Genomic DNA, 22,992 nt, shown 5'->3' with positions numbered 1-22,992 from the left:
TGTGATTGTTTCTTTGGTATAGTCCCAGCCTTAGCAGGCTCACCTTGGCCCCCCAGGGACCTCTTGCAAACTGGAGGCTGCTCTCCCCAGCAAGCCTCAGACCTGGTCCTGTGCTACACTTGCCCCCTGTGCATCCCAGGTCTCACCTGCTCTAGTCGGGCAGACCTACCTGGCTGCAGCCCCCCACCTCTTCCCTCCTCCAGGCTGCTCCTGATCCAGATGCCAGGGCAGCAGGGGTCAGAACCTCCTGACTTAACCTTAACTTGGGTGGACGTGGTTACAACTGACCGCAAAAGGGCCAAAGCATAGAGGATCCCGTAGCAGTGAAAGAGTGCTTCCCTGTTAGCACACATGGGGCTTTTTCTCGGGCAGGGATGGGAGATTCCTAAATCGGCTCAGCTGGCTCCTCCCCTCAGTTTCAGTTTCCATTTCCGATTTCTGCTGTCTGCGCTGAGCACAGCGGCACCAGGCTGAGCTAAACAGGGCCGCCCTGGGCAGGCCTACCTGGTGGTGCAGGTGAGACCTGGGCTGGGCAGGGGGCAGGTGTAGCCTGTGTTACTCCCACCCCCACCTTTTGGCCAGAGCAGTCTCCTGAAGGGTTTTGAGGGTGTCCTCCCCCACCTCCCTCAAGTGTGGTAGAGTCCTGGGCAAAGGGAGGTCTCTGTACCGACCAGTCTGGCCAGGAGTTGGGATGAATGGAGGGGCCAGTGGGTCTGAGTCCCCGGCCATTCCCAGAATGGAGCTGTGGCCCTACCAATGGGAGGTGATCATGCCTGCCACGGCGCTGGCGCAGCGGCAGTACTCGTCCCGGAGTTTGTACTCGCGGCAGTTGGCGATGACTGTTAGCACAAACGGTTCTTTTTTATTGGTTCTTTTTCCAGGGGCGGGGATGGGAGATTCCTAAGTCGGCTCAGCTGGCTCCTTCCCTCAGTTTCAGTTTCCATTTCGGGTCTCTGAGCTGAGCACAGTAGCACTAGGCTGAATTAAGTGGGACTGCCCTGGGCAGACCTACCGACTAGAGCAGGTGAGACCTGGGCTGGGCAGGGGGCAGGTGTAGCCTGTGTTACTCCCGCCTCCCGCTTTTGGGCAGAGCAGAGTCCTGATGGGTTCTGAGGGAGTCCTGCCCCACCTCCTTCAAGTGGGGTGGAGTCCTGGGCAAAGGGAGGTCTCTGCACGAACTGGTCTGGCCAGGAGTTGGGAGGGGTGGAGGGGCCGGTGGGTCTGAGTCCCCTGCTATTCCCAGAATGGAGCTGCGGCCCTACCAGTGGGAGGTGATCATGCCTGCCCTGGAGGGCAAAAATATCATCATCTGGCTGCCCACGGGGGCTGGGAAGACCCGGGCGGCTGCTTATGTGGCCAAGCAGCACCTAGAGACTGTGGATGGAGCCAAGGTGGTTGTATTGGTCAACAGGGTGAGTGGTCTGTCCCTGCCCCACTCCCCCACCACCAAGCAGGGTCTCAGCTCTTCAGGCATCTCTCAGTCCCCGCCAGAACTCCAAAGCTGCTGTGGCCATCCCTAAGCTCACCTGTCTTTCCACCCCGGCTCAGTACCCAGCCATGCCCTGCGGGTCACCTTACCTCCCCCGCACTTCCCTGGCCCCAGATTCAGCTTTCTCTTCCCAGCTCATTCTCCACCTCCAGGTGCACCTGGTGACCCAGCACGGTGAAGAGTTCAGGCGCATGCTGGATGGACGCTGGACCGTGACAACACTGAGTGGGGACATGGGGCCACGTGCTGGCTTTGGCCACCTGGCCCGGTGCCATGACCTGCTCATCTGCACAGCAGAGCTTCTGCAGATGGCACTGACCAGCCCCGAGGAGGAGGAGCACGTGGAGCTCACTGGTGAGGGCCATGGCCAGGAGGAAAAGGATATGCATCTGGGGTACTTCCACCAACCCCAGGGCACCCACCGGAATCAAGGTGTTGGGAGTTTTTGTGGGAGTGGAGGGTTGCCTGTTCACAAAACCCCAGCAGACACTCTAGTAGAAACAGGCCGGGCTATAGTATAGGATCTTAGACAAGTCCCTTCCCCAGCTGAGCCTTGGTTTACTAATCTGTGAAATGGAGAGAAATCATCCCTGCCTGGCTCTCCATCCTGGGACACAGCTGCAAGTCGGGAAGGGAAGAAGGAATTCTTAGACTATTGTGGGGACTACCTGAAAGCTGATGGGAGGAAGGGCTTTGCAAACACAGGTCACAGCCTTCCTCCCTGTGCCCTCAGCCTTCTCCCTGATCGTGGTGGATGAGTGCCACCACACGCACAAGGACACTGTCTACAACGTCATCATGAGCCGGTACCTAGAACTTAAACTCCAGAGGGCACGGCCCCTACCCCAGGTGCTGGGTCTCACAGCCTCCCCAGGCACTGGCGGGGCCTCCAAGCTCGATGGGGCCATCGACCACGTCCTGCAGGTCAGCCTGGCCCCTGTGGGCCTCCCACTGCCAGACCCACCAGGGACTTCCCTCCCTCCCTCCCTCCCTCCCTGCCTGCCTGCCCGCCCTGCCACTACCCCATCCCCACCAGTCCTACCAGGCTCTCCATGGCAGTGTCTGGCCCCTTCCTCGCCTAAGATCCAGCCTCCAATGGTTTCTTATGGCACAAAGAATTAACTCCCAACTCTACTATGGTTTACAAAGTTCCACATGATCTATCTCTCCACCTCATTTCCTGCGCCCTCCCTGTTGTAGCTCATCCTACAGCTACACTGGCCTGCCTTCTGCATCTTGAACATGCAGGGCTTGTTCCCATCTCGTGACCTTTGCACTTACCGTTTCTTTTGCCTGGAATGCCCTTCCCTTTGAACTTTACCTGCTGCTTCCTCCTTGTCATTCATTGAACAGCTTAATGCCACCTCTTGAAAGTCCTCCCTGATCACCCCCTCTGCTCTCTGTCATGTCATCCAGTGCTATCCTCTTCAGAGCTTGTTAACGTGCTCTGCAAGGTTCTATTCTTTTTTTTTTTTTTTTTTTGAAACAGAGTCTCACTCTATCACCCAGGCTAGAGGGCAGTGGCATGATCTTGGCTCCTTGTAACCTCCGCCTCCCAGGTTTAAGTGATTCTCCTGCCTCAGCCTCCCGAGTAGCTGGGATTACAGGCGCATACTACTATGCCCAACTAATTTTTTGTATTTTTAGTAGAGATGAGGTTTCACCATGTTGGCCATGCTAGTCTCAAACTCCTGACCTCGTGATTCTCCCACCTCAGCCTCCCAAAGTGCTGGGATTACAGGCGTGAGCCACCATGCCCAGCCTCTTTTTTTTTTTTTTTCTTGAGACCGAGTCTCACTTTGTCAGCCAGGTTGGAGTGCAGTGGCACGATCTTGGCTCACTGCAACCTCCACCTCCCGGTTTCAAGTGATTCTTCCGTCTCAGCCTCCTGAGTAGCTGGGACTACAGACGTGTGCCAGCATGCTTGGCTAATTTTTGTACTTTTAGTAGAGATGAGGTTTCACCATTTGGCCAGGCTGGTCTCAAACTCCTCACCTCAGGTGATCCGCCCGCCTTGGCCTCCCAAAGTGCTGGGATTATAGGCGTGAGCCACTGCACCTGGCCGGTTCTATTATTATTTACTGGTTTATTATTTGTCTCTCCAACTCCAATCTGAGTTCCTTTGTATCCCCAGTGCCTAGAACAAGACTGGCAGAGAGAGGGCGAGCAATATTTGAGTAGACGAATGCCCACACCCGCAATGGCCCACACTGTCCTGTCCTCAGCTGGGATCCATCCTGCCCCAAAGATTTGCCCATTGTCCCCACAGACCCTCCCTTTCCAGTAAAGTCCTCTCTGTTGCCCCCAGCTCTGTGCCAACTTGGACACGTGGTGCATCATGTCACCCCAGAACTATCGCCCCCGGCTGCAGGAGCACAGCCAACAGCCTTGCAAACAGTACAACCTCTGCCACAGGCGCAGCCAGGTATGTAGGGGCAGGGACACGGTGAGAGCGGGAGCTGGTGTCAAGTTAGGACACCTAGGCTTGGGCCCTGACTCCGCCCTCACAGGCTCTGTGACTTCAGGTCACTTGCTATGTATCTGAGCCTCAAATCCTTTCTGTGAAATGGGGCAGATACAGCCCATGCCCACAGCCTGCTCTTTGGATTGACTCAGAAGGCACCGCCGGTGTCTGTCACAGCACTGACATGCTGGGGAGTGCTCTAGAAACCAGAGAGCAGGGATACTTTGTGCTGAGGCTCTACTGAGCCCTCTCCAGTATGGACACGGCCTGGTGTCTGCTATGACTGGACTGGACAAGGACTAGGTGTCAGGTCCATAACTACACCAAATGTTACATTTGGGGTCAGGTTTGAGCCCACGCCGTGGTCTGGAGGGAGGGAGGGAGGGAGCAGATAGCTGAAAGAACACTTGGGGGGCCATAGGCAGGTGAAATGTAGTTTTATTCAGCAGCTCTCTCAGCAGCAGCTCTCTCACACTGTCCACCTTTATCTGGGCTGTGTGCTCTGGCTCTGTGGCTCCTGCTGCCCCCACACCTGCAGCTGCACTCCCTGGCCTGCAAGGCCAGCTCTGTCAGGGTCAGCAGCTTAACTCTTTCCCTCTGGGCACAAGCCGGTTCCCGGCTCCCCACTGCCCACCTTCAAGGCGACCGGCCCTCCCTTACAGGAGTTAGTAGCATTATTCTCTCTCTGGGCATGCCAGCGTGCCCTGCCGTGCTGAGCTGAACCGAGCCCCATGCACAGCGTCAGCAGGGCAGTTATACCTTCTACTGACAGTAGAGTCCAGTATGAACTTACACAAACAGGTTACATAGCAAGTGGAGTATGTGCCTGCCCCCTAAACTCGCTGAATCACTCTGGCCCGGATGTCCGCCTCAGCCTATTCCTTGACCAAGGCACATCCATGTACCTTACACTAGGCATCACCGTGCCCAGGCCAAAGGGTAAGAGCACATCGTGGGTGAGACAGGGCAGGACTCCTTCACACTCCAGCCGGCCTCCCTCTGGAGCTCATCCCTCAGCTTAGACAGATGGCTGAGGCAGTCGCAGCGTGCTACACGCCGGGGTCAGCACCCCCACTGGGTGCCCATCCTCCAGTGTGTATGGGAATCCCCTCCAACTCTCTTCTTGCCCAGGATCCGTTTGGGGACTTGCTGAAGAAGCTCATGGACCAAGTCCACGACCACCTGGAGATGCCTGAGTTGAGCCGGAACTTTGGGACGCAGATGTATGAGCAGCAGGTGGTGAAGCTGAGCGAGGCTGGTGAGAGGGACAGCCCCTCAGGCGGAGGCGAAGATGCTGGAGGAGTCAGGGGCGGGGCCTGCCTGGGCGGAGGCCTAGCCACTCCAGGGGCGGAGTCTGAGTGGGAGGGCCCTATGGGGCGGGACAGGGGCGGGGCTGTGGGCCGCTCAGACACTATGCCCTCTGCCCGCAGCGGCTTTGGCCGGGCTCCAGGAGCAGCGGGTGTACGCACTTCACCTGAGGCGCTACAATGACGCGCTGCTCATCCATGACACCGTCCGCGCCGTGGATGCCCTGGCTGCGCTGCAGGATTTCTATCACAGGGAGCACGTCACTAAAACCCAGATCCTGTGTGCCGAGCGCCGGCTGCTGGCCCTGTTCGATGGTGAGGGGCAGGAGGGGGATTCCGGCCCGGGGGTGATGGGACCTGGATGCGAGGTCAGAGGCCAGGGCACAGGGGACAAGGTCAGGTGGGAAGGTGCCCGCGAGGATACTGGTGGAGACCCTATTTTTCTAACCAAAATCCAAGGCCATGGGTAGGACTGATTTGTTTCCTCGTTTGTGAAGGTTTTTGCATAGTTGTTAAAATTAATTCACATTGTTGACTTTTTTTTTTTAAACAGTCGGGGTCTTGCTCTATTGCCCAGGCTAGAGGACAGTTGTGCAATCACAGCTCACTGCAACCTCGACTTAATGGGCTCAAGTAATTCTCACCCTTCAGCCTCCCAAGTAGTTAGGACTATAGGTGGGCACCACCACTCCCAGCTAATTAAAAAAAATTTTTTTGTAGAGGCGGAGTCTCACTTTGTTGCCCAGGCTGGTCTAACTCCTGGGCTCAAGTGATCCTCCTGCCTCTGCCTCCCAAAGTGCTGGGATTACGGTGTGAGCCACTGCGCCTGGCCCAGATTTTTTAAAAACATTAGTTAGGAGTGGTTCCTTTAGACTGGGAGAGTGGGGCTGAAAGTCAGAGGGTGAAATTTAAGGTTGCAAATCTCAGCACAGGCTGGGGCTCAAGAGATCTGGGTAGCAGAGGTCAGAGTGAAAAGCTCAAGGGTCATCCTGGTCACTGGGAAGAAGAGGGTTCTAGTCTGAGGTTCTGTACTGTGTGACCCTGGTGTGAGGCTGGCCTTGAGAGTGGGCTCGGTAGGAGGCATCCTTTTTGTTTGTTTGTTTGTTTGTTTGAGAAGGAGTCTTGCTCTGTTGCCCAGGCTGGAGTGCAATGGCACTATCCCAGCTCACTACAACCTCCCCCTCCTGGGTTCAAGCGATTCTCCTGCCCTAGCCACCGGAGTAGCTGGGATTACAGGTGTGCATCACCATGCCCAGCTAATTTTTAGTAGAGACAGGGTTTCACCATATTGGTCAGGCTGGTCTCGAACTCCTGACCTAGGTGATCCGCTCACCTCACCCTCCCAAAGGGCTGGGATTACAGGCGTGAGCCAATGCACCCGGCCAGGGCATCCTTAAATGTATTCTTCGTGCTGCTGTGGGGGAATTGAGCAGGAGCTCCATCCTTCCACCACCCCCACCTTCTGCATTCCTGCAGTCCTATTCCTGTGAGAACCTCCTCCGCCAGTGCCCTCCCCACTCCAAGATCTGAATCCTCTGCCTCTGTCTGGGGCTTTTCTTTCTTTCTCTCTTCTTTCTTTCTTTCTTTCTTTCTTTCTTTCTTTCTTTCTTTCTTTCTTTCTTTCTTTCTTTCTTCCTTTCTTTCTTTTTCCTTTCTTTCTTTCTTTTCTCTCTTTCTCTCTCTCTTTCTCTCTTCTTCTTTTTTTTTTTCAGACAGTCTCACTCTGTTACACAGTACACAGTCTGGAGTGCAGTGATGCAATCATAGCTCTTTTCAGCCTTGACCTCCTGGGCTCAAGCAATCCTTCTGCCCTCAGCCTCCCAAGTGTCTCGGACTACAGACATGTGCCACTACACCCGGCTAACTTTTTGGGGTTTTCAACAGGCCATAAGAATGTGCTGGCCCACCTGGCAACTCATGGCCCAGAGAATCCAAAACTGGAGATGCTGGAAAAGATCCTGCAAAGGCAGTTCAGGAGCTCTGACAGCCCCCGGGGTATCATCTTCACCCGCACCCGCCAGAGCGCACACTCCCTCCTGCTCTGGCTTCAGCAGCAGCCGGGCCTGCAGACTGTGGACATTCGGGCCCAGCTACTGATTGGGGCTGGGAACAGCAGCCAGAGCACCCACATGACCCAGGTGTGGGCTTCGGGGAAAGATGCTGGCACTGCGGGGGGGATTCCATAGGAGAGAAGTGTGGGGAACAGGGTCTTTGGCACAGAGGGGTGGAGGCAGGGAGAACTGGTGGAAAGAGAAGGTTGACTGTCCCCAGGCAGAGGGGCAAGGAGCTAGGGGAGAGGGGCAGACACTGACATCCCCAGTGCTGAAGCCTCTCCCAGTCTGGGGGTCCCTGGGTGCAGAAGGGTGGGCATAGGGGTCTGTAGGTCTGCAGGGAAAGAGGTGGGTGATGTAGTTCCTCAGGGCAGAGGATCAGGTCTGGGGTCCCTTGCAGGAGAAGGCTATGGCTTGGGAGTTTTTCCTAGACTAGAGGGGTAGGGAGCCTTAGGAGTCCCTAGGGAAGATAGGGGTTGGACAGTTATCTGGGAAGATGGGCAAGATCCTGGGGGTACCTGGGGATAAAGATGGGATTCAAGTACTCCAGGGAGATGGACCAAGATTAGGAGTGAGGGCTGAATCAGGAGAGACTACTCTGGCAGGTGGAGTCAGCCTGAGCCACCTCATGTACCAGCCTCTTTTTCCTCCCTGCCCTTCCCCTGCAGAGGGACCAGCAAGAAGTAATCCGGAAGTTCCGAGATGGAACCCTGAACCTTCTGGTGGCCACGAGCGTGGCAGAGGAGGGGCTGGACATCCCACAGTGCAACGTGGTGGTGCGCTATGGGCTCCTGACCAATGAAATCTCCATGGTCCAGGTACTCACACAATTCCTTCCACTCGGGCACCCTTATAGGATCCTGTGTGGGGCCCCAGCCCCACTCAGGACACCCCTTGTCTCCCTTCCCAGGCCAGGGGCCGTGCCCGGGCCGATCAGAGTGTGTACTCGTTTGTAGCAACTGAGGGTAGCCGGGAGCTGAAGCGGGAGCTGATCAACGAGGCGCTGGAGATGCTGATGGAGCAGGCAGTGGCTGCTGTGCAGAAGATGGACCAGGCCGAGTACCAGGCCAAGGTCTGCAGGCGGCCTGCATGCCCTGTGGGAGGGATGGGGAGGAGACAGCCCCTCCCTGGCAGGTTTCTGACTGCACACATATGTCCCCCTGTCCCCTCTATATCTCAGGGCTAACTTTGCCCACCTAGGGAAGGTTTGGATAGAGGCCAGGGGTGGGGCTGCCAGGGAAGGCAGTACCTGGACTCCAGAAGGCCTTAGGAGCAGGCCTTGTCCAAGGCTTTTTATTTATCCTTGCCATGAGATACTTTATGTATCTGGAAGAGCTGCATTACAGCCCTCCTGGAACCAGGCAGAGGGGACAAGATAAGTCCACGTGCAGAAGATAAGCCCAGAACTAGGACTTATATCATTGGTTCCCCTGAGGCAGGGCCACCACCATCCTGCCTTGTCCAGGGTGCTCCCTGTTGTCCCAGCATAATTGTTAATGATGCCCCATGACACATTCACAGAAGCAGCTTTACCTAAAATCCTTCAAGATTGAGCAGGAAAGCTTATCCCTCCCACTGTTGCCTCCCACTACCCACACTGTTGTTCTCCACAGCTGCTTTTTTATCCCTGAGACGGAGTCTCACTCTGTCACCCAGGCTGGAGTGCAGTGGCACAATCTCCGCCTCCTGGGCTCAAGCAATTCTCCTGCTTCAGCCTCCTGAGTAGCTGGGATTACAGGTGTGCGCCACCATGCCCGGCTAATTTTTGTCTTTTTGGTAGAGATGGGGTTTCGCCATGTTGCCCAGGCTGGTCTCGAACTCCTGACCTTGTGATCCACCCTCCTTGGCCTCCCAAAATGCTGGGATTACAGGCATGAGTCACTGCACCCAGCAATAGAGCTTCTTTTAAGCTCCAGGGAGGGTTAAGGAAAGTCTCTTCCTGGTACAAATTATCTTAGGTCTTTGGGACCCCTTTGTCCCCCAAGGAACGTTCTCTTAGGCCCCAGTCATGCCTGGTGTCCCCTCCCACCCCAGATCCGGGATCTGCAGCAGGCAGCCCTGACCAAGCGGGCGGCCCAGGCAGCCCAGCGGGAGAGCCAGAGGCGGCAGTTCCCAGTGGAGCACGTGCAGCTACTCTGCATCAACTGCATGGTGGCTGTGGGCCATGGCAGTGACCTACGGAAGGTGGAGGGCACCCATCATGTCAACGTGAACCCCAACTTCTCGTGAGACCTGTGGAAGGGGCTATCGGGATGGGGGCGTGGGATGGGGGACTGGGAATCCTTCCCATCCAGACAGTGCTTTGAAGCTTTGGAAAGCTAAAGAGCATTATAGCAAGTACTTATTCTGCATTTTCACAATAATCTGGTTAGACAGGTTTTATCCCTGTCTCCATTTTACAGGCAAGGAAATAGAGGCTCAGAGAGGCTACGTGACTTGCCCAAGTTCCCACAGCCACTATCTGGTTGAGCAAGAACTGGAATTCAGGATACTAAGTGTCAAAAGACCACACACTGACCCTCTGGTCCTACCTACTCCGAGGATATCAAGAGAGCTTGGCCATCCCTGAGCCATCCCCCATCCTCTGTCTCCTAGACAGTAACCTTCCCCCATCCTCCATCCATTCATTATGTCACCCTCTGTGTTCCAGGCCACTGTGCCAAGGATCTTCACACAGGTTTTCTCAATTGAGGAGGTCGCATTTCAGCTAGGTCTCAATGGGTCTGGTTTGAATTTGAGCGAATGAGAAGGTAACCACGGAGGGCCGGGCGCGGTGGCTCACGCCTGTAATTCCAACACTTTGGGAGGCCGAGGTGGGTGGATCACTTGAGGTTAGGAGTTCAAGACCAGTCTGGCCAACATGGTGAAACCCCTTCTCTACTAAAAAAAAAAATACTAAAATTAGTTGGGCCTGATGGCCCATGCTTGTAATCCCAGCTACTTGGGTAGCTGAGGCACGAGAATCGCTTGAACCCAGGAGGCAAGCCAAGATTGCACTACTGCACTCCAGCCTGGGCAATAGAGTGAGACTCTGCCCTTAAAAAAAAAAAAAAAAAAAAAAAAAAAAAAAAAAAAAAAGGTGCCAGTTGACCTGAATGGAAGGGAGTGTGAATAATGAGATTTAGAAAGAGACAGAGTAGCCCATGGAAGATCTTAAAGGTCAGATGGGTAAGTGTAGCCTTTATCCAGGAGGTTCCTCTTAGGAATCTTGGATAGATTTTAAGGAACAGAGTGTCACGGCAGATTTATATTTTTAGATCACTCTAGCAGTTGGTGGAAGGATGGCTTGGGATTGGGAGTAAGAATGGAGGCAGAGAGACCTATTAGGAGACTGTGAGACCAGGTAACCAATGCTGAGGCTTGAACCTGGGCACAAGAGAACATGCAATGGAGGCCACACAGGTAGAACTCACTGAAGACTGGATTTCCTGGTCTGGGAAGTCTGTGCCTCTTGACCAGCAGGAAGGCCCAAGGTCCAGGCAGAGGCTTGGCCGGCAGGAGGGCATGAGATCTGGGGCTGAGGAGGGTCAATGAGGGCTGTAGCCACTCCCCTTCCTCTCCAGGATCTACTATAACGTCTCCAGGGATCCTGTGGTGATCAACAAAGTCTTCAAGGACTGGAAACCTGGGGGTGTCATCAGCTGCAGGAACTGTGGGGAGGTAAGAGCTTGGGCCATGTCCCAGGCCCCAGAGTCCTCAGCCCCAGTCTTCAGAGGCCCTCAGGGAGCCCTCACTAGGACACAGGAGACAGTCCCACCCCATGGCCTCCAGTCTGAAGAGGGAGGTACAGCCCCTGCCTAAGGGAGCCCATAGTCTGTGACATCTCAGGTGGGAGGAAAAGGCCCTGTATTCAGGGAATTCCAACTTGAGAGAAGCCCAGTCTGAGGCCAGAGACCCAGACCCTACACTGTCTGTCACCTCCAGATCTGGGGACTGCAGATGATCTACAAGTCAGTGAAGCTGCCAGCGCTGAAAGTCCGCAGCATGCTGCTGGAGACCCCTCAAGGGCGGATCCAGGCCAAAAAGTGGTCCCGCGTGCCCTTCTCCGTGCCTGACTTTGACTTCCTGCAGCATTGTGCCCAGAACCTTTCGGACCTCTCCCTGGACTGAGCACCTCGTTGCTGCAGTACCCGGTTCGGACTGTAGGGGGCGGGAGAGTCCGCAGCAGCCGTCATCTTTCCCGGGACACAGCCTGGTCCAGGCCCCTCCTTCCTGAATCGCCAGCTGTGGGCATCAGGCCCACCAGCCACAGAGGAGTCCTGGGCACCCTGGCTTAGGCTCCCGCAACGGGGAAACAACTGGAGGGCCAGAGCTCAGCCCAGACCTACCCTGCACACACATAGACACTTTCATATGCACTGGATGGAGTTAGGGAAACTGAGGCAAAATAATTTGCCATACTGTACTCAGAATCACGACATTCCTTCCCTACCAAGGCCACTCCTATTTTTTGAGGCTCCTCAAAAAAGTAAATGAAAAAATGGGATAGAAAATGCATGGTATCGCCGGGCGCGGTGGCTCAAGCCTGTAATCCCAGCACTTTGGGAGGCCGAGACGGGCGGATCACAAGGTCAGGAGATCGAGACCATCCTGGCTAACATGGTGAAACCCCGTCTCTACTAAAAATACAAAAAACTAGCCGGGCGAGGTGGCGGGCGCCTGTAGTCCCAGCTACTCAGGAGGCTGAGGCAGGAGAATGGCGTAAACCCGGGAGGCGGAGCTTGCAGTGAGCTGAGATCCAGCTACTGCACTCCAGCCTGGGCGACAGAGAGAGACTCCATCTTAAAAAAAAAAAAAAAAAAAAAAAGAAAATGCATGGTATCTTAATTTTGTTGAAATACAATTGGTAGAAAATAAACTGCGTGTATAGTGTGCAATTGGGTACTTTATTTTATTTTATTTTTTTTTTGAGACGGAGTCTCGCTCTGTCACCCAGGCTGGAGTGCAGTGGCCGGATCTCAGCTCACTGCAAGCTCCGCCTCCCGGGTTCACGCCATTCTCCTGCCTCAGCCTCCCGAGTAGCTGGGACTACAGGCGCCCGCCACCTCGCCCGGCTAGTTTTTTGTATTTTTTAGTAGAGACGGGGTTTCACCGTGTTAACCAGGATGGTCTCCATCTCCTGACCTCGTGATCCGCCCGTCTCGGCCTCCCAAAGTGCTGGGATTACAGGCTTGAGCCACCGCGCCTGGCCTCCAGTGGAATTTTCAAAGAACAACAAAAGTTTCCTGGTGCCCCAGTGCAATCCATACCTCTGGCTCTTCCCCATAAAATGACCTGCTTTGTGGTAATTTTTAGTGTTAAAAGTGTTTGGTTTTTTTGAGACAGTCTCACTCTGTCGCCCAGGCTGGAGTGCAGTGGCGAGATCTCAGCTCACTACAACCTCTGCCTTTGGGGCTCAAGTGATCCTCCTGCCTCAGCCTCTCAAGTAGCTGGGACTACAGGTGCCCACCACCATGCCTGGCTAATTTTTGTATTTTTGGTAGAGACAGGGTTTCACCACATTGCCCAACAGGCTGGTCTCAAACTCCTGAGCTCAGGTGATCCACCCACCTTGGCCTCTTAAAGTGCTGGGATTACATGCATGAGCCACTGGGCCCGGCCTTGTGTTTTTTTGTTTTTGTTCTTATTTTGTTTTTGAGACGGGGACTCGCTCTGTTCCTGCTGGAGTGCCACAGTGCAATCATGGCTCACTTCAGCCTCGACCTCCCAGGCTCAAGAAATCCCCCCACTTCAACCTCCCTGGTACCTTGGACTACAGATGTACCACACCTAATTCTGGGGGGTTAGAGAGGCAGTGTACAGACAAGGTCTCACTATGTTGCTTAGGCTGGTCTCCAACTCCTGGGCTCAGGTGATCCTCCCAAAGTGCTGGGATCACAGGCATGAGCCACTGTGCCTGACCTAGTGTTAAAAGTTTTAGGCCAGGCGCGGTGGCCCGTGATTCCAGCACTTTGGGAGACTGAGGCAGGCAGATCACCTGAGGTCAGGAGTTTGAGACCAGCCTGGCCATTACAGTGAAAGCCCATCTCTACTAAAAATTACAAAAATTAGCCTCGCATAGTGGTGGGCCCCTGTAATCCCAGCTACTCAGGAAGCTCAGGCAGGAGACTCGCTTGAACCTGGGAGACGGAGTTTGCAGTGAGCCGAGATCGTGCCACTGCACTCCAACCTGGGTGACAGAGTAAGACTCCGTCTCAAAAAAAAAAAAAAGTTTTAAACACTCCTTTTTAATAGCTCTCCTAAGCCTTATTCATAAAGAGTATCAACAGTCTAAACTTGAGGCCCATCAAGAGTGTGAGGGATTCCTGCTCCCCCTACCCCATAATAGCTTCCAACCCCAATGTTCCCCTCTCTACCATCACTTAACCCTCAGGTCATCTCCCCTAGGCTGGGGAGAGGCTGAGATCCAGGATTTGAGGGGTGGGCTCAGGTAGGCATAGGGGTGGGGAAAATTACAAAGGCCTAAATTTTCTGTTCTCATTTTAACAAGAAAGAAAAAGAAAGGCAAGATCTAGGTTGCTTCATCAGGGAAAGGGCTATTTCTGTAGTAAAAGGCCCAGCAGGCAGGAGGCACCTTCAAGAGGAAGGGAGGGGGACAGGGCAGAGATTGGAGAGCAGGATGGCAGTCCTTCCTGCCGTCTACCCTCCTTCCCTCCTGCTACATCCTTGGTTCTGTCCCCAGGTGGATGAGAAATGCACCCTCTCTTCTCCTAACATTTTCTTTTTTCTGTAGGCCTCTTGTCTGAGGGAGGACTGAAATTCCAGCTCCAGTCTTTTTGGCTACCATCTCCCATAGACAGTGTACCCCTCTTTCCCAAGGCCACCTTCCTCCTCCTCTCCGAGTGTCCTTGGCCCTGGATGCAGGAGTCTCCTTCCTCCTCCCTCCTGTCCCATCTCCAGCTGCCTCCCCCCCGGGGAGAGTTGCTCCTCCGCTCCCCACTTTGCCTTCAGTTAGTATACTGCCTGCCAGCAACGTGCCTTTTACAGGTCAATAAAATTAGCGACAGGGGGCAGAGGGAGGGGGCAGGGGCTCAGGGGTGCTAAGCTCAACGGCCTTGAATGTGGCTAGACTCACGGAGTCAGGACGCCTGTCATTCCAGGGCTAAACAGTGACAGCTGGGGGACCTGGGCTGGCGCTGGGGGCGGAGGAGGGGCTGTGTGGCAGGGAGAGAGATGGGCTGAGGATAAAGATGGTCTGGGTGCCTAATGGCCCCCTCAGCGGCCTAAGCCCCTACACAGCTGAGCCCTGGAGAGGGCACCCTACCTTTAGAGGCGTGTCCCGTCTCACACCCACCCTGCCAGGCCCGAAGAGCTCAGATGGAAGGGGACTCAGGCCAGGAGAGGTTTCTGAGCTTTCTTCTTCGTGTGAGGGGTCTTTATATGAAGTCACCGGCTCCAGGGCATCTGGGCAAGGCTGTCTGAAGCCGGGGATTTCCACCCATCCCCCGCACCCCCCCGGAGTCCTAACTTCCCAGCCTTCAGAACTCGAGCTCCGGGTCCTCCCTGTGGCCCAGATGCTTCCCCGGGGCGTCCCACCTGAATGAGCCCGCGTACCCCACCGGCGGGGCCTCGAGGAGGGGCCGGCCCGGCTCCCCCTCCCAGCCCCGCCCCTGCCCCGCCGGGCCCCGCCCCTCCCGGCCAGCCCGACACGCAGCGTTCCCAGCCAGGCGAGAGCAGGTGGCCGCGGCGGGCTCCGTCTCTGCCCCGCAGGTAAGACGGCGACGCGGGCTGGTCCACACCGAGGACCTCGAGGGCAGCGCGGGAGAACGAGGCAGCCCCTTCCACCTGTGCGGTCCTCTCGCCTCAAAATTGGGGGACCCCAAGGGACAGTGAGGATATCCCTATCTCGGCTCTGCGCGCCGACGTTGGGCATCTGCTGGGCGGGACTGAACTCTGGGGCAGTTAGAGGGTCCTGGCTCGTTATCCCTGATACCAGGCGGGCTCCAAAGGATGGATAAGAAAGAGCCGGGCATTAGACACCCAGCTTTCTGGGTGTCTAGGTTGGGGATGGTGACGACCGGGCTCCGGAGTAAGGAACCTCGTTGACTGAGAGTGCGCCATGCCTCATCTAAGGGCAGCCTCTTCCCCACCATAGAGGGTGATGGCTTGACCCAAACGGCTTCTGTTCTGTGGGCTAATGAGGTAAGAGCCGCCGCATAGCCGAGCTGGGTCCTGGGTTTTCTAATGAGCCCCAAGGCATCTGCATCATTTATGTACATCTGGGTACAGGGGAGTGAGCGGGGGATTACCCCATGGCCTAGGGAACCCAGAAAGTCTGGGAACTCAGTAGATCTTTTCTGTGTCTGTGTCACAGACCTAGCTGGGGAAGATGATCGCAGATGTTGCCTTATTGTAGACAGGGGAGCATTTGCACCCTCCGTGTTGAGATTTGAGCTGTAGGAAAGGGGTCCTGCCTCCCAGGACCTCGAGGAAGGCTTCCTGGAAGAGGAGGACCTGGGCTGACAGCTTGAATGTGATGCTCAGAGCTCTGAGCCTCTAAGGAGAGGCAGCCTTTGGGTCTTGGTGCTGGGTTGAGGTAGAGCAGAGGACCCTGGGTTGTAGAACAAAGGGAAGTCAGGACATTGCCGTCTGGGTCCAGCTAGGACCCTGGGGACCTTCCTGAGATCATCATAAGCCTTTGGACAGACACGGGTGACAATGGGAGGAGGGGGGCTTCCTTGTCTGTCTACATTCCCCATTCCATTGCCTTATTCCACCACACAAACCATCAGAGGCAGAAGGTCATTCTCATATCTGACCTTCATCCCTTCTGGGTCCGTGCCAGCTTCTTGCTTCTGGGAGGCCATGTGCTCTAGTGGAAAGAGTAGGGGCTTTGCGGTCAGTTAGAGCTGAGTTCTAACACCTCTACCTACTGCGTGACCTTGAACGAGTTTCTTAACCTCTTTGTGTTCACTTCCTCACCTGTAAAATGGGGATAATAGTAGAACCCACCTCATAGGGTGGCTGCAAGATTAAATGAGGGTACACATGTAGAGCGCTTAGCACAGTGCCTGGCGCCTGGCGAGCGCTCAGAAAGTACAAGTGTCCCCTCATGTGTCGGACAGCAAAGCCGATCTGCAGGGGTGAGGGCAAGCAGGGGAGGGGGGAGTGGAAGGGTTTTTTTTTTTTTTTTTTTTAAGCTAAGCTTGGCTAGAATGAGTGCCATTTACTGCATGCCCCCCGACCAGCCCCTTCCCCCTGCTGGCTCCTGGATCTCTGGACCTATCTGGGCTGCCCAAGGCCCCTCACCTCCTCCTCTTTTAGTCACCTTGTTTGTGTTGGCTTGTGTCTCTGTAGGGGGGAGACAGTCCCCCCTGGCCCCCCCCAAGGAAGGGACCAGTACTAGCAGGAGCTCACTTGGGCCTGTGCCTCAGTGGAACAAGCTCTGGCTTGGAGACCCAACCTGAAAAAAATGCCCTCTTGTCATCACAACTCTGCCCTCCCCACCTCCAGAAATCCACAAGTTGGGATCAATCCGCACTAAATTTTTCCAGGAAGAAAAACAATACAAGTGACTGAAAGTCCTGTTTGGGGATTGTCCAAGCTGTCCTCCAATGGAAGAAGGGCTTCAGGCCCTGGCCTGATCTCTAGGCTGCCAGGGAAGGCTGAGTTCAGTAGCACCCTTAAACCTGGGCAAGGGAGGGAGTGCCCATGCCCTAAGCTGGGGGCTTTCAAAGGCTCCACTCTGGCCCTCCTGCTGCCAGTCCTCTCCCTGTGGGATGAGGCATCAGCAGGGCCGAGGGGATAAGACTGTGAGTCCCCTCCAAGACCACATTCTCCATACCTGTGACTCTGGAGGTCCCTGCCCAGATGGTCACCATCTGGCTCCCAGCCCATGCCATCCTCTTCCCTGGGTCTGTCCGCCTCAGGATAGGTTATGCCAATAGTGTGTGCACCCCTAGGGACAGTGAAGGGACTCTATTTGCAGGGGCTGTGGATGGAGCTAGGACAGGAGGCTGGGTGTCCTTATACATGCACGAGAGTCCTTTGTGGTGCAGACAGGACCTGGCAGCAGGGAGCGGGTGGCCAGGGTGCGAGTGGAGCTGTCTCCTCTGCACAGAGCCGTTCTGATGCGTAAAGCTCAGGAGGCAGACAAATCCAAATTTGCATCTGGTCCTCCAGGTTGTTAGTGAAGGTGTATTTGTCAGGGTGAGAGGTTAGAACATATTTCACAGTTTGCTGGTTTGATTTATAACTTTTAAACATTTAGACATATGTCTGTGGGTCGCCATTTATCCCCTTGCCCCAGGCCCTGTGAGTGTTCCAGGTGGGCCTGGCTGGGCCTGTGACTTCAGCTGCCACTTGGTTAATTCCTTCCCCACTCTCCCTGTCCCCCAGTAGAACAGCACCCCCATAAAACCGGGCTTAGAACATGCTTACCTGGACCAGGAAGGAGTTTCAAGGTGAAATGAAGATTGTCAGTTGTCACCAACAAGCAGTTCCCCCGTGGGCCTCCTGACCTCATTATCCACCACAAAACTGGGACAATTTTTTTTAAATGTCCTGTGATACTTGAGAGAGAAGGGCTGGGGAGGAGAGATTACTTCTCTCCTGTGTGTGATGAGGGTGTGGGTCACTGGACCCCAGGAGCAAGGAGGGAACTAAATGGGGCCACAGAAGCAGGCGGGATGGAAGCTAGCCTGGGGGAAATCCAGGGTTGGACCCCACCATCCCTCCAGCTGCCCTTCTCAGAGGGAGCTGCGCCTGCAGCAAAGGAGGGACCATGTGTCTATCATGTGGGTTCTCCCATGAGTTTGGAGTTTGGGCTTGGGACAGGGGAGAGTGTGGGGTCAGCTGGCCAGGCGGTGGGGGTCATCCCCAGCGGGAATGAATGGCACTCTGGTGTTGACTGTAGTCGAGTGCCCTGTGGCACCTGGACACACCGTCTGTTCAGAAGAGAGGCACGAAACCTTTGTTGTGGCTGTCTCTGCTCACTCATCGCTTCCGATTGGGCTATTTGAGGAACAGCCTGCCACCTTGGCCTCATTAGCATCGTGAGGCTCTTAATGGAACTGGACACACACACACGTACACACACTCACAAACTCACTCAGGTACACATGTCCGCCTGCACTAACTCCCAGAGGTCTGTGTAGAGGATTGAGCGCTCCTAAATCCCACCCCAGGTGCAATCTGGGGTGTGGCCACCCTTGCAGACCCACCCTGACACACACAGCTTGTGACACCCACACCCCCAGTCACACTTTCACTGTCCCTTATTGGTGACTTTTCACTCACCTTGGGTGACCTGCTGGCTCCAGTGGCCAAGGGTTGGCTTACTAGAGGGTGGCTGGGGGCCAGACGCCGGCAGCAGTTGGTTCAGCTTTGGGAACAGGAGGCAGCAGCATTGCCCTGGTGAGGCCACCCCCCAGTGGGGCTCGACCCCCCAGCACTTTGGCTCCCCCACATCTCCCAGGAGAGTGTCTCTGGATCCTGAGGCCGTCTGTTCTTGTGTAGTTCTTGTGTAGTAAAGCAGAGCCTTTCTGCTTCCGCCTATGAGTGTGTCTGGCCCTGAGCCTCCTGCGTGCCCGCCATCTCTGTCCTTTCCCCTCTCCTGACACTGTCCTTTGCTATCTCTGTCTCTCCTCTCCACCTGTCAGCTCTTTTTCTGTGTGTCTTTCTCTCTTTGTCTTTTCTTCTTCCTTTTTCTCTGCCTCCTCTGTCTACCCCTTCTCTCTCTGTCCCTCTTTCTCACACTCCCACTCTTAGTGTCTGACTGCGTGGCTATCTCTCTGGGTGGGACTTGCTGTATCTTCACCTCTCTCTATCTCTGCCTGTCAGTCTGGACGTGTATCCCTCTGACTTTCTGCCTCAGTCTCTTGAGGAGTTTCAGGAAAAGGACAGCCAAGAGTCCTAAAAGAAGGTGACAGCCAGGCATAGTGGCTCACGCCTGTAATACCAGCACTTTGGGAGGCTGAGGTGGGTGGATCACCTGAGGTCAGAAGTTCGAAACCAGCCTGGCCAACATGGTGAACCCCCGTCTCTACTAAAAATACAAAATTAGCCGGGCATGGTGGCACATGCCTGTAATCTCAACCACTTGGGAGGTTGAGGTGGGAGAATCGTTTGTACCTGGGAGGCAGAGGTTGCAGCAAGCCAAAATTGCACCATTGCACTCCAGCCTGGGCAACAAATGTGAAACTCCATCTCAAAAAAAAAAGAAGGTGATAATGCCTCCCAGGGGACCACGATCACTTCTGGGCCCCTCCACTGCCAGGCAAGGAGGCAAGAAAGGGAATATCATGTCCTAAGGAGAGTGGATGGGTTGGGAGCAGTGGCTCACACCTGTAATCCCAGCACTTTGGGAGGCCAAGGTGGGTGGATTGCTTGAGGTCAGGAGTTAGAAATCAGCCTGGCCAACATGGTAAAACCTCATCTCTGCTAAAAAAGTACAAAAAATTAGCCTGGCATGGTGATGGGTGCCTATAATCCCAGGTACTTGGGAGGCTGAGGCAGGAGAATTACCTGAGCCTGGGAGGTGCAGGTTGCAGTGAGCCGAGATCATGCCACTGCACTCCAGTCTGGATGACAGAGTGAGACCCTCTCTCTCAAAAAAAAAAAAAAAAAAAAAAAAAAAAAAGAGAGCTGATGGCTCATCCCCTCCAGCTCCTCTGTTGAGAACTCTGAGGTTTCAGCTCCAGACTGAAACATTCTTCAGTGATGAGGCCCGGGGTCATAGGCCTGGGAGCAGGGCTGGGGGTCCAGAGCCATCTGGGAGATAAGGGATAGAGCCCCTTGTCTGTCTGGTTGACCTGATTGACCTTGAACTGAGGGAAGGGCGCTGGGACTTGGAGTCTCCCTCAGAAGAGGCGTTGACCAGAGTGGGGCTGAATCGACACTTTTCTTTCTCCTGGAAGGAGCCAAGCTCAGCCCACCCACCCCAGGCCCCAGCTTCCTGCTCCAAACCACGACTGTGTTCCCCACCCTGTTCCAAATATTTCTGCCAACTGCCCCAGGCCAAGGGGCCTGTTTAAACAGCCTCCCTGCCCTCTCCTGGCCTCCCCACCTCTGTGGCCTCCCTATCACTCTCACTCCCACGGCTTCTCGGCTTCTCGCACAGGAGCCACTGTGTTGGCTGTTTGTTTATTTGACTAAGATTTCCTTGGGTGGAGCAAGGACTGACTCCACAGGTCCTTCGTCTCACCTTAGATGCCCAGGCAAGAGGCCAGACCCAGCTTCGGCCTTGCTCCCCTGCCCTGTCCAGCCTTCCCAGGACCCACCCGCCGGTCCCCGATGTCTCTCCTACATCCCAAGCCCCAGACTTCTCTCCCGTTCTGATTTCAGCTCTGCTCAGCCTCACATGTGATGCCATCTGATCCCCTCCTCGGCCCCCAAGTTGAGTGCTGTGGTCCTGGAGGGCAGGATGGGGATGGGACACTCCCCCACCCCCTGCTGAGAGGAGAGGAACTGCCAGGAAAAGGCATTGGGAACAGGAACCCTTGGGTTTTCTAGGGGTTTCTAAAGAGGGACACATGGGGTGTGATCTTTGGAATGTGGGAGGAGCCTACCTACTCTCCCTGTTGGCAGAGGCTTGAGCCAGTCTTCCAGTGAGACTTCAGCAGAGGAAGAATTCTCAAATGGGCTCCAGTCCCCTGCAAGAATCCATCTCCAGAACAATCTCCCTGGGACCCCAAGGGGCCTCCTATCCCCTGATTTTATACAGAACTTTGCAGTATACAGAACTGCCTCATCCCATCCTATGAGCACCTGCGGAGATCAAAATTCTTTTTTTTTTTTTTTGACATGAGTCTCGCTTGCTCTGTTGCCCAGGCTGGAGTGCAGTGGCGCAATCTCAGCTCACTGCAACCTCCCCTTCCCAGGTTCACAAGATTCTCATGCCTCAGTCTCCTGAGTAGCTAGGATTAGAGGCACGCGCCACCACACCTAGCTAATTTTCTGTATTTTTGGTAGAGACAGGGTTTCGCCATGTTGTCCAGGCTGGTCTCAAACTCCTGAGCTCAGGAGATCCACCCACCTCGGCCTCCCAAAATGCTAAGATGACCGGCATGAGCCTCTGTGCCTGGCCGAGATCAAAGTTCTTTTTGTAGATGATGAAAGCTCATAGAGCAAAGGAACTTTCTCAGAGTCAATCTTCTAGCAGAACCTGGACTTGAACCTGGGTCTCCTCACCCCTCACAGCCAGGGCTCTTCGCCGGACCTTGCTGGAGCTGCTCTTTTGACTGAAAGAGTCACAGGCTGCAGTCACCCCTGACTGTTGCTGAATCTCCCCCTCACCCAAATCTCCTCTACCTTCACACACCAAGACTCCTGGCCCGTGTCTCCAACTGGGAGGTGAATGTAGGGGCAGGTAGCATTCTTGTGACCTTATTCTGAAATTTGCTGTCCTAGTTAGCAGCTTCCTGAGGGGAGAGGGACACAAGAAGCTTTTAGAGATGGTTTCAACCTTCTGGGTGCTAATTGGGAATGAGACTCTCCCTAGGTTGAGACTGGGGACAGCTATTCTGGGTCTGCAAGATGAGGTGTGGGGGTGGAGAGGCCAGAGGGGGGATCAGGAAGTTTCCCCAAATAGCCTGGCCTGAAGCCACATGTGGGAGCCAAGCCCCAAGGAGGTGGCCCAGATGAAGGGGTGGAAGGGGAGCTGTCCAGTTGGCACATGGGCCTGACCCTTGGGAAGCTGGCCATAGGGCAAAAATCAGGAGCAGGACTGGTTTTGTCTCCTCTTTTAAGTTTGAGATGAAGTCTTGCTCTGCCACCCAGGCTGGAGTGAAATGGCGTGGTAATAGCTCACCGCAGCCTCCGCCTCCCAGGCCCAAGCAATCCTCCCACCCCAGCCTTCAGCCCAGAGCCTCACAAATTGCTGGGACTATAGGCACACACCTGGATAATTTTGTTACAAGTTTTGTAGAGACAGGGGTCTCCCTCTGTTGCCCAGATTGGTCTCAAACTCCCGGGCTCAAGCGATCCTCCTGCCTCAGCCTCCCAAAGTGCTAAGATTACAGGCTCATGCCTGTAATGCCACCATGTGGCCAGTCTTCTCTTTGTTCTCCCACTGAAATGGGCTTCCCTGGAACTTGATGTCATGAGTAAGTGGGTGTGTCTCTACCCTGTCCCAGCCCCTACCCCCAAGCCCCAGCCTACTGTCCTAGCTCTAACCCCAGTGACACTGATTTACTCATTAATTTAACCAATATTTGTTGAGCACCTACTATGTGTTATACTTGCTAGCCTCTGCCCTGGGAATTCAAGGAGTAACAAGACAGGGTTCCAGGAGGGAACAAGATGGGTTCTCAAGAGGGAATAAGAGGCCGGGTGTGGTGGCTCACATCTGTAATCCCAGCATTTTGGGAGACCAAGGCGGGCGGATCACTTGGGGTCAGGAGTTCGAGACCAGCCTGGCCAACATGGTGAAACCCTGTCACTAACTAAAAATACAAAAATTAGCCAGGCGTGTTGGTGCATGCCTATAATCCCAGCTACTCGGGAGGCTGAGGCAGGAGAATCGCTTGAACCCAGAAGGCGGAGATTGCAGTGAGCCGAGATCACGCAATTGCACTCCAGCCTGGGCAACAGAGCGAGACTCCCTCTCAAAAAAAAAAAAAAAAGGGAATAAGAGGAAATGGGAAGGAAGGAAATCTACCCTAGAGAGAGCGATGCAGGAAGGCGTCTCTCCGAGGTGATAGTTAAATATCAGCCATGAGAAGGAGGAGGGAGAGGTCAGAA

General features: G+C 54.8%; 2 protein-coding genes across 9 annotated transcripts in view; both read left to right on the top strand.

The window, feature by feature from the left end:
* The first annotated feature begins 131 nt into the window (after positions 1-131).
* Positions 132-12,161, top strand: LOC105472131 (DExH-box helicase 58). 2 transcript variants are annotated; one of them, XR_981461.2, is made up of 14 exons: positions 132-516; positions 882-1,024; positions 1,244-1,412; positions 1,642-1,843; positions 2,223-2,413; positions 3,798-3,914; positions 5,085-5,211; positions 5,384-5,575; positions 7,145-7,398; positions 7,980-8,129; positions 8,222-8,383; positions 9,346-9,536; positions 9,714-10,061; positions 10,875-10,971. XR_981461.2 is itself a non-coding variant. In XM_011725113.2 (14 exons), the coding sequence occupies exons 3-14, from the start codon at positions 1,245-1,247 to the stop codon at positions 11,419-11,421; spliced, it is 2,037 nt and encodes a 678-aa protein (XP_011723415.1). In that variant the 5' UTR covers positions 132-516; positions 882-1,024; position 1,244; the 3' UTR covers positions 11,422-12,161. The 2 variants fall into 2 exon arrangements, 1 of the variants encoding a protein (XP_011723415.1); XM_011725113.2 differs by lacking the exon at positions 9,714-10,061 and adding an exon at positions 11,236-12,161.
* A 2,809-nt stretch (positions 12,162-14,970) lies between these two features.
* Positions 14,971-22,992, top strand: part of LOC105472133 (zinc finger protein 385C) — a 68,554-nt gene continuing 60,532 nt past the window's right edge. For 6 of the 7 annotated variants that reach the window (XM_071083134.1, XM_071083132.1, XM_071083136.1 and 3 more), the window contains exon 1: positions 15,041-15,453. The gene's annotated coding sequence lies outside the window, so the exon portion shown is untranslated. The other variant, XM_011725122.2, reaches the window with a different exon arrangement.

Source organism: Macaca nemestrina, chromosome 17 (genome assembly GCF_043159975.1).
Source record: "Macaca nemestrina isolate mMacNem1 chromosome 17, mMacNem.hap1, whole genome shotgun sequence".
Taxonomy (NCBI): Eukaryota; Metazoa; Chordata; class Mammalia; order Primates; family Cercopithecidae; genus Macaca; species Macaca nemestrina.
This window is presented reverse-complemented; position numbering and strand designations above follow the sequence as displayed.